The 11,371-nt window shown below is 35.1% G+C and overlaps 1 protein-coding gene across 1 annotated transcript in view; it reads right to left on the bottom strand.

Moving 5' to 3' along the window:
- The window catches only part of LOC117173507 (cytoplasmic dynein 2 heavy chain 1), a 43,646-nt gene that overhangs the window by 18,377 nt on the left and 13,898 nt on the right, over window positions 1-11,371 (bottom strand). Inside the window, 1 exon segment of the mRNA XM_033362128.1 lies at window positions 47-228. Within this exon segment, the coding sequence (XP_033218019.1) occupies window positions 47-228 (182 nt within the window).

Below are 11,371 nucleotides of genomic sequence, written 5' to 3'. Positions count from 1 at the left end.
TATCTTCTAAAAATGACACACTTTAAATAACTGAAGAAGAACTTACTTTAACCGTTTTCCTAGTTTTGCACACTTCTTTGGTGAAAAAGCAGGACCTTTCCAAGGATGAAGAGAATGATGAGGCCAAAATAAACCTGTAAATCTTTTGGATACGGTGATCCATTTGGTGCAAGCTGTGGCCCCTAGTTCAACAATTTCGTCCATTACTCGTCCTTCTGAAGTTTTTACCTGAATTCATAAAAGAATAAGTAATATCTCTTTAAGCCTTTAAGTTATCACAATCTTTCGGCATTGTTGCATCAAGAAATAAAATTAACTGCGTCCATTGCCTTTGCCTTAGTCACATTTTTTTACACTTGGCTTAACATCGCTCTATTTATTTATCCCTTTTGTCTAATAACGTCCGTACCCATGCCCAATTTCTTAGACTACACCTTTTATACACACCTTTGACCTCATGTTTTATTTAAACTGCCCAAATTGTACACAGTAAAAACAAAATCCGATTTTAAGCTTAGGAGCGGTCTTGATTTCAGATGTAAACGAAAGTAGACCGTGTCCGATTAAATTCAGCGTAGGATAACAGTCTAGAAATAAGACGATTATAGGGCTGAAATTCAGCCGTTAAAAATATTGAAAATGAACTGCAAGTCGAAGAGTGGGCTGAAATTCAGTTCTTTGATGGGATATTTTTCGATCGCAAAGCAGAATATGGACTTAAATTAAGACCTAATCTGAATTTAAAAATCAGCTTTCAGTATTGCTGAAATTAAGTCTAAATAAAACTAAAATCCAGGGCAGTGATAGGCTAAAACAAGACAAAAAATAATGTATTATTACGGGAATGTAAAAACAATTTTATTGTTTAAAATAAGTATACTTTGATATACAGTGGGTGCCTAAAGTATTCGTCTACCTCTTTTTTTATGACTGCATAAATTCTCTTAATGTTAATTATACTAGAGCTAAAAAAATGTCTTTTTAAAAGGTTGATTGTTTTTGAAATTTTGTTTAAAATAAGCCCAGGGTGAAACCAATTTGTCAAGTTTTTAAGTAGATATTGCAAAAATAGTGTAAATTTCAATGTTTTCTTAAATTTTCAATAACTTCCGAAATAGTCAACATTTTTCAATGCTCTAGGGCTCATTTTGAAGCTTTTTTCACCGTATCAAAACAGCTTATGAGTATAAATTTTAAAAATTTCTTTTTGAATTGCAGGAAACTTGAAGTTGTGACAAAAAAGTTGGAAAAATTGAAATATTATTTTTGGTAACAAAAATATTTTTGTAAAATATATGAAACATATAATCATGAAGTATCTATGTTATTTCCCCAAAATATATATTTATTTAACTTTTATTCTGATTTGCCTACAGATAGGATGTTTCCAAATTTATCGAACTCTTTCATTACAAATTTAAGTTCTTGCAATTTAAAAATAAATTTTTTACAATTTATACTCGTAAGCTGTTGTGATACGGTAAAAAAAGGTTCAAAATGAGCCCAAGAACATTGAAAAATGTGGACTATCTCGGAAGTTATTCAAAATTTAAGATAACATTCAAATTTACACTATTTTTGCAATATCTACTTAAAAACTAGAAAAATTAGATTCACCCTGGGCTTATTTTAAACAGAATTTCAAAAACAATCAACCTTTTAAAGAGAAATTTTTTTAGCTCTGGTATAATTAAAATGAAGAGAATTTATTCAGTCATAAAAAAGAGGTGGACGAATACTTTTGGCACCCACTGTATATTGTTTACATAAAAATTTGAATTTATGTTTAACCAATGTTTACTTAAGTATTATTATTTTAAACAAAGCAATTGTTTTCATATTTCCGTATTAATAAACAAACTTTTTTGGTCGTGTTCTTGTGTTTTTTGCTTTCAATTGAATATAAATAAAAATATTTTCTCTTAGGTTGAAGTTCTTAAATTAAAGTTTGAAGGACTCTCAAAGGACGAGCAAACATAAGTACACACTGTATTTATCAGATGAAAATATATTACAGTAACTGCCACCTATATCCCCCGCCGTAAAACGTAATAACGTGTACGTTTACGAATGTACACCTCTGGAGGGGCCCCAACCTCTACCGCGAATCGTCAGGATATTTGTGTCCAGGAACGTTCATTGGCTTACTCGGCCTTGTATCGATAAGGTATTATATTAGATGGGAATATGCAAGCTGCCATTCTGGTTCCGCGCCAAATTCAAAATCGCTAAATTGATATCGAATTATATAAATACACTTACATGATATAGATTTTTTTTTGAATTATACTGAAGCGTTGTTATCAAAACATAAATTATAAATAAAATTACGTGATATAATATATGAAATATTTAAATTCGACTATATGATTTTTTAACCTGCACATTTGCCGAAAAGTAGCTCTTGCAAAAATTATGATGGCAAACGAAATTTAACTCAGTTTATAAATAGGCGTGCGCTAAAATAATAATCATATGCTTTTTTAAATAAATATTAATAAATAATAAAATAATAATAGACTATAGGTCAAACATTAATACAATACTTTTTCAAGAGTTTATTATCATAGCTATTTATATTTCACATCATACGTCCTTTTTATTGGCGTGGCTTAATGTCTTCGTTCTGTAGAAAAACGGGTTCCTAACCTTACTTTCTTCTGGATCTCATTTCGCTCTAATATATCAAAAAAATGCTCATAGGCAATTTAATTGCATGTAAAAGTAATATTATTAATAATAACTTCGCGTAATCTTGAATTTAAATTCGGTTTCAATTTGTCGCGTCTACAGTTTATGGTCCACATTGACAGTCTTTCTCTTCGCCCTAGTAGCAAACAGTAAAGCCTAAATCCATCCTCGCTTCTATTTTTACAAAACGAAGCACTGCAGCAGACCATTTTTCTTATAGTCTAAACTTAATTTTAATTAAACTATACGACATGCTTCTCGCACTGTTGCCCGCGAACTGTCCAGGAACCAGAATGGCGGTTGCATATTCCTGCCTAATATAGTACCCTAGTATCGTTACGCCTACTGTAAGCACATTTGACAACTGTGCATGGGTCAAAAAGCGCGGATCTAGATTGAATCAATAAAAATGTTCTGTAAATAATAATGTTTTTCGGCACATGCGCAGGTGAAGCAGTCGCGGTCCGTTACCATGCGATTGATTACCATGATTGATTTTTCATTTCGTTAAAATAATACAATTTGTCAACTAAAAATTAACATAATAGTACGAAAAATCGACTTAAATATTTCACGGCATATTGAGTATTGCAGCATGACATCACGGTCATGGACGTATGGGTGCATGTGTCAGGAAGGTTAGCACAGTTGTTGACAACTGTTCATATACGCATACTATCTTTTACATAGGAATTCAGACACCTTTTTTGGATAAAATAATCTAAAATTACAAGTAACTTATGAAGATCGGAATTTTCAAATGTATCATGCTACGATAGGTGTAAATGTCAGCCGCCAGAAAGGTTACATGATTTTTGGTACCTACATGTCTCTGCACTGCAACTACGAAGGAATAATGAGATCTAACTCCGTTTCGCCACTTGGCAATAGAAACATTACCGTAAGTGGTAGGCACATTACAGGAAGATCTTAAAATTTCGTGAGAAAGTTTGTCAAATTGACGTAAGTTAGAGAGGTTATGCTCGTTTGTTTTGATGCAGGTGGAAACATTTTTTCAATTGCAAGTTATATTTATTTAAATTATTAAAGTGTCTATTGATTTGGTTAAGTGAAGGACTTCAGCGTTAAGATTCGTAAAGTTAAAAGAGTGCATTATAAACGTGGTAAGTATGTAGAGAATAATGAAATTGTTTGATCATGAAATCTTGAAATTGTAGTACATTATGATTTTTGAGACCGTAAGTTGTAATGAAGAATACCATTTTTTCTAACACTATCAAACAGGCTTCCCACTGGCAGTTGGGTCTCATTATTCCTTCGTGACTGCAACTGCACACGACTTTTTGGAGGAAAATTTCTAAACGCTACGGTAGGTTATAAAGGCCTGAATAGTAGTATTTCTCAAGTGTAGAATTATTTTCTCAGTCATGTTCCACTCTTTTTCGATTAAAGATCTTTCACTGTCGCGAAATAAAATATCCAAAATTTGAGGTTAGTATGTCAGATCGGGTACTCTCATTTCAAATTTCGGACAGTTAATTGTATTTCGGGACACTGAAAGGTTATCAATCGACAAAAGAATGGAATATGACTGAGAAAATACATTCTACATTTGAAGAATTTTACTATTATGACATTTTAGAGTTACTTTTACATTTTAAATATTTTCTTAAGAAAGTTATCTGCATTCCCATGACGTCATATTAAAATACGCAGTTTAAACTTCCCGCTCGTTGGGCCTCTTTTTTTTAATAGGTCAACCCCTCTCGCGGGCGTCAACGTATAGCCCACAGGAACCGTGGTGGGAGGTGAAGGAACTGCGCACGGACAAATAAGTGCGTATAGGGACAGGGGAATGAGGCGCGCGCAGTAATATTTTTCTATAAATTTTTAGGTTATTAAGATAATGTTACCCAAAAAATGGTCACGTAATTTTTTTTCGCTATTAAACTATTACATTTGCAACTGACCATTGTTTACACGTGCATGTCGCCTCTGCTTTAATTACAAAACAAGTCACTCACAGTCTCACACATACAAAATATATAGCGGATGGACGTTCGACCCCATCGAGAAAAGTATCGATACACCGATTGATTCATCGACTTGTGAAGAATCGAAGATCGAAGGATCGAGTACTTTTGCACTCGATTCTAACGGACTCGGTCTCGGCAAAGATATTGTCTCGGTGAGGATCGTGTTACGAGCGACTATAGGCTTGCTCTTTCTTCACTAGATGGCAAGAGAAAATCGCGGGAAAAAGGAAATATACAAATTTGAAAAATACATAAAAAAATTAGGAATTAATAATAATTATCTCAGATCGCAGGAAATTAGACCAGCAAAAGTTCTAGAATTTTTGTGTACGATTTACGACGCATAAGTTAAGAAATAATTATATTATGTCAGTATTAATCATGTTTAGTCTTAAGATAAGGCGAAGTCCGGATGTTAGGTTTATACTAAGGTATCGAATAAAAGAAATCAAATGCTAGCGATCAAAGAACGAACCAACAAAGATATTAGTTGGCGCCAAAAATTTGCGTATGTTTAATTTAACTAGCGATAGCGGCTTCTTGGGCGACATATTTTCATCTTGGGTTTCTCAGAATTGATATTGAGATGGTGAGTTCAAACACGGCACAACCATAGAGAACTAGAGGGGTTCGATTTGTAAATCATTAAAAAGAGTGGGAATGACGCGTGTTTATGTATGTTAATGATGTGCTATGATTGGGTGAAAGAGTAAAAAGATGCATGTGTGAGTGAAAAAGGGAAAAGAGTAGTGCGAGCGAAGAGGGAGTTTTAAAAAGATCGTGACACGGCGAACGAGAGAACGAGAACAGAAAAACTCTTGATTCCCTCGGAGTAGGTACTCGTCGACTTGACTCGGGGTTAATATCCTTTAAATCTTTTGCATTTTGTTAATCCGGACGTAGCCTAACTTGATTGAAAAATACATATATGAATTTTATTACTGCAATTAAATGTTTCATGATTTATTTTTATCAAATTAAATATTTCCCGGTTCCATATAAATGGTTCACAATCCATACTGAACCCACCAATCAGACAACGAGCCAGCAGAAGGTGGATTTCAGCTTGTTACAATTGGGGGCCCGTTCGGGATAGGATTGACCGGATTAAATTCGAAATGTTTAACATGTAAAATTTCGTGGTCATGCCGCGTAAAACCTACGAGAACTATTAACTATTATCCTGTGAAGCTGTTAACTATTAATTATAAACTTTCAATCATATGAAGCCGGAATAATCGTGTGTCACAGTGAAAAGTGAGAGATTTCTTATATAAAGATTTAAATTTATCATTGAAGTCGTGCGAACTGAACGAATTGAATATGCTCATACTTTCCCTAAATTGTTGACGAAATTGCCAGTATACAATTCAGTTTGATTCATGATTATCGAAGCAGCAGTTCAAATTCCCTGGGTCATCGTGGTAGCAGCGGTTCACCTTCTGGATCCTCGTGGGAGCAGAGGTTCACTTTTCTGGTTCATCGTGGGAATAGCGGTCCATTACTCTACAGTCATCGTCGAGTTCTGCACTGTGCAGCCTAGTTGGGTCATCAAAGGAAGAAGAGGGGATTTTGTGTAAATTCAGTGCGTGGAGTGAAAATTTAAATGGCCATTTCCGAAGTAGTTTTGTGATTCGTGAAGTGTGAAACGTCAATGTCAGCTTTGACAAGTATATCAATTTAAATCCATTTAAATTATTTAAAATGTATGATGCCAATAATGAGCAGCAGGCAGATCATCAAGATCAGGGCGCACAAGATAACAATGCCGAAGTAAATGCTCTTGATTTGTCCTTATCAAATAGTTTACGATCAGTAATAGATGCTGAACATGCAAATAATATAGAATTGCCTGAACCAAGTGGTTTGCAATCAGGTTTAGGTGCGGAAAATGCGAATAATGACAGGCAAAGTTCTTCCATGCGATCTGAGAATGTAGGTCCTTCTAATTTGTTCGTTAGAAATTATCAACATTATAATGCCCCAGCAACGTACTCTCTAATGAAAGAAAGTGAAGATTTCGAAAGGTTTAGAGAAATGCGTCGGATGGAACGATACTTGCAAGAAACCTCGAGAGATAATGAACGTTGCAAATCTTTAAGCTTTCCAGAAAGTAACTTTCCAGGTAGTAAAGTGAGAGGCAGTGATGTAACAGCCCTAAAAGTTCTAATTGATGTAATTCCAGAGTTTAAAGGTAAAAATATTTCTATTCAAACTTTTGCATGAGAATGTAGGTCTGCTTTTCAAAACATAGTTCCTAATCTCAGGTCGATAGTCGTAAAGTTATTAAAACCTAAAATTAAAGGAGAAGCTAATATATATTTACAAAATAGACAGTTTGATTCTCTAGAAGAACTCGTAGCTATTTTAGAAAAAGCTTTTGGAACTCCTAAGACATTATTCCAAATTCAATCCGAGGTATCGCAGTTAAAACAAAATTCGGGGGAATCAATCCTTGCCTACACTGCTAGAGCGATGGATTTATTCTATAAAATCAAAGAAATTACTGAGGAACAATCCCCTCCAGATATTCCTCATATCAAAATTCGAGAATTTGATTTAAGAGTTGCTTCTTGCTTTAGATTAGGTCTACAGGGCGAATGAGAGAGTAGGGTAAAATTGGGAAATCCATCCTCTCTTCAAGACGCGATCAATATAGCAATAGAAGCGGAACGCGATTTAAATCACCGAAATAAACTTTTCGGGATTTCTGGAAATAATAAGAGCGCAGCGAATTCTGACACACATGTTTCCGCTCGTGAATCTAGATATGAAAAATTTCACAATGAAAAAAATAAAGCGGTAAATCATATTCAGGAAGAAAAGAGACCACGCAGTTCTCAAAGGCAGAAAAGCGATTATGATTCGCGTGCCTCGAGTATCGATTGTTATACATGCGGGGAACGTGGTCATTATTCTCGAAACTGTCCTCAGGTTGCGAATTGAATCTTTTAAAAGAAACATGTATAAAAGGTAAATTGCGCAAAAATAAATCTCAAATTTATTTCTTAATCGGAATTGGTCACGGTATGTTAAAAACACGTGGAGCTGTTACACGAAAATTAATTACACTTAGAGTCACTAATCCTGAAATAAAAGAAGGTTATTTAACGAAAATTGATGCAGGAACTGGAGTTTTCATTGGAGAAAATTTGGTAAATTCAGCAGATGTTGTTGTTAAAGTTTTTGCAATAAATAGTACCTTTCATGATATAGAGATAATTTTACCATCCGTGGAATTACAGGAATTTGAAACTAATGAAAAATTTTCCCCTCCTCATCTGCCGAAAATATACTTTCTGAATATCCCTATCGATTCTTTATCAAGGGAGATGTACTTGGGGCTACTAATGCAATAAAACATGCTATCCGTACTGTAGATGAAGCACCGATTTTCGTTAGGCAATACCGATCTGCCGAAATTCATAATGAAGAAATGCTTAATCAAACTGGTGATTTATTGAGAGATAATTTGGCTGAAGATTCTGATTCCCCAGACAATTCACCTGTGTGGATTGTTCCAAAAAAACCCGATAAGAAGGGCAACAAGAAATGGAGAATGGTAATTAATTATCGTCAACTCAATGAAAAAACCATTTCCGATGCTTATCCCCTCCCGAACATTACACACATTCTCGACCAATTAGGTAACGCCAAATATTTTTCTATATTAGACTTAGCATCTGGTTTTCATCAGGTGAAAATGGATCCCAATTCTAAACACAAAACCGCGTTTTCAACTGCTTTAGGTCATTTTCATTTTAATAGATTGCCTTTAGGCCTTAAAAATGCGCCGGCCACATTTCAAAGACTAATGGATAAGGTTTTAGTCGGTCTTCAAGGGGTAGAATTGTTTGTATATATGGACGATATCGTCATATATGCCAATTCTTTGGAGGAGCACACGCGAAAACTCAGAACTCTATTGCAACGTCTAGAAAATGCTAATTTAACATTACAGCCCGAAAAATGCTCCTTCCTTCGAAAAGAAGTAGGATTTTTAGGCCATGTTATTAGTCGTGACGGGGTTAAACCCGACCCTAAAAAGGTAGAAGCTGTTCGAAGATTTCCACTACCTAAAAACGCAAAAAATATTAAACAGTTTCTCGGACTTTCAGGATATTACCGTCGTTTTATTTCCAATTTTTCAACAATTGCAAAACCGTTATCTTACCTTTTAAAGGGCGGGGTCCGCTTTGATTGGACTCAAGCACAGCAAAAAGCTTTCGATACTTTGAAAGATATACTCTGTAGTTTTCCAATTCTTCAATATCCTAAACTTAACGAACCGTTTATTATCACTTCAGACGCTTCTAACTATGGAATAGGGTGTGTTCTTAGTCAGGGATACATTGGAAAAGATCTTCCTATTGCATATGCCTCGCGTACACTTTCTGACACTGAAGTAAATTATTCTACAATAGAGAAAGAACTTTTGGCCATCGTTTATTGTGTAGAGACATTCAGGCCCTACGTGTATGGGCGTAAATTTACTCTTGTAACGGATCATCGCCCACTGATTTGGCTCCACAATATTAAAAATCCTGGTTCCAAATTACTTCGCTGGCGTCTCAAATTAGGAGATTTCGAATACAATGTAATCTATAGAAAGGGTACAGCTAATACTAATGCTGACGCGCTTTCAAGAAACCCTGATGACGAAAAAGAGACAAAATTTGACGTGAACGATGACACACCCCCCGAAATATTAAATGATAGTCTCGATCCTTTAGATCCTGAATTTTCCGGGATTCACAAGATATTAACTATGCGGAATTTCACTCCGGCATTGAACGAAATTGACGAATTTATAGGACAACATTTTCAAAATAATGACAACACCGAAATAGACTATGAAACTAATTTATTACCTGACGTAACAATAGGCAAATCTTATCACTGCAACGTGCTTATCAGCGACTCAGATAACGAATATGACACAGCTGACGAAGGGGATGAATTTTCCAGCTCTGAGGATAAGCTATTAATGTTTATGTTAAGGCTGTTGATTTCGGCGACTGGGGGACGACCGAATTGGCTGCCTCGGGTACGTCGGTGGGTGTTGTGGGTTGCACCGTACCGGCGGCTAACCCTGAGACAGTTGGTCGCGATAAGAACCCTCATTGCATTGATTATGATTGTGAACTGACCGAATTGGCTGCCACAGGTACGTCGGCGGGTGTTGTAGGTTGCACCGCACCGGCGGATGACCCTGAGACAGTCGGTCACGATAAGAACCTTCACTATGATAGTTATGATTATGAGAACTCTCGAGCTGGTCATTCATCCTCACATTCAGTAAACCACACCAACAATGACGTTTCATTTCACGAGCATAAGATGAATCCTGAATCCTCTTTTGGGGTCAGCGCTGGTAGTTTGGAACCTCCCTCTAAAAATTTATATGAAAGCTTGAGGATGTTTTAGAGCATGTCACTATCCAAATGTCATTGTTTCTCGTGGAAAATGCTTTCCAATAGATCAAAATGCCAAAGATAATCTCGTAGAATCTATGCAAAATAGTAGTGACTTACCTGATCTAAATTCTGAATTTACCTGCATAAGAATTTTTAAAGATAAACTATACATGCGTGATGATAATCTTATTTTATTCATTCTGGCAGATTGTAAGTTAACTACAGAGATTAGCCGCGAACTTTTGAATGAAAACAGAATAAATTACAATGATTTGAAACTGGAAAATCTTGAAAATCGTGAAGTAGGAAATTTTATTGTTCACAAATATGGCGAATACTGTGTCTTCTTTCTCATAATCAAGGAATCTTTCGATTCCAAACCACTTGTTCAGTACATTTCTGATGCAATTACAGGCCTTAAATATGCAATGGATGAACTAAATATTCAATCCGTTAGCATCGCACGAGTTGGTAATGGTTTAAATCAGGTTTCTTGGAAAGTTATTGAGGATAAATTACGAGACACATTTGGTAAAGGGGATTATAAAATTAACGTTTGTTATGGCGAAATAGAGATTTCATCTAAAACTGACTGGAAAAAGATAATTACCGAATTTCATTCATCCAGTAAAGGAGGACAAATTAGAGAATTTTTAAGAAACTGTGAGATATGTAAGGTTAATAAAACTGTTAGAATAAAAACAAAATTGCCAATGAAAATCACTGACACGCCTTCAAAAGCTTTCGAAAATATTCAGATAGATATTGTAGGTCCTTTACCTGAAACCGAACTAGGAAACAAATACGTATTTACTTTTCAGGATAATCTCACAAAATATTCGGACGCAATACCTTTAAAAAATACCGAATCAACAACTATAGCTACAGCCCTTGCCGAACAATTTTTTTAACGATTTGGATGCCCAGAAATAATTCATACCGATCAGGGTAGTAATTTTATAAGTCAAGTATTGACACCTCAAAACACGAGGGAACAGGGTTTACACCACATGAATTGATCTTTGGTAAAAAAGCTAGAATTCCCACAGAATTTGCTCACGAAAAGGTTCCATTAACTTACAATTTATTTTTACAAAGGCTACAAGAAAAACTAGTTGAAACTCAAAGCCAGGCAAAAAAAAGACTACTTTTAGCGAAAGAAACATCCAAAAGATATTTCGATCAAAAGTTAAACATTCAAAACTACGAAGTGGAAGATAAAGTTTACCTTTTGAAAGATATTAAAACTTCAAAACTTGATAGTGA

Source organism: Belonocnema kinseyi, chromosome 5 (genome assembly GCF_010883055.1).
Source record: "Belonocnema kinseyi isolate 2016_QV_RU_SX_M_011 chromosome 5, B_treatae_v1, whole genome shotgun sequence".
In the NCBI taxonomy this organism is placed as follows: domain Eukaryota; kingdom Metazoa; phylum Arthropoda; class Insecta; order Hymenoptera; family Cynipidae; genus Belonocnema; species Belonocnema kinseyi.
Note: the sequence above shows the minus strand (reverse complement) of the source record. Positions and strands in the feature narration are given on the sequence as shown.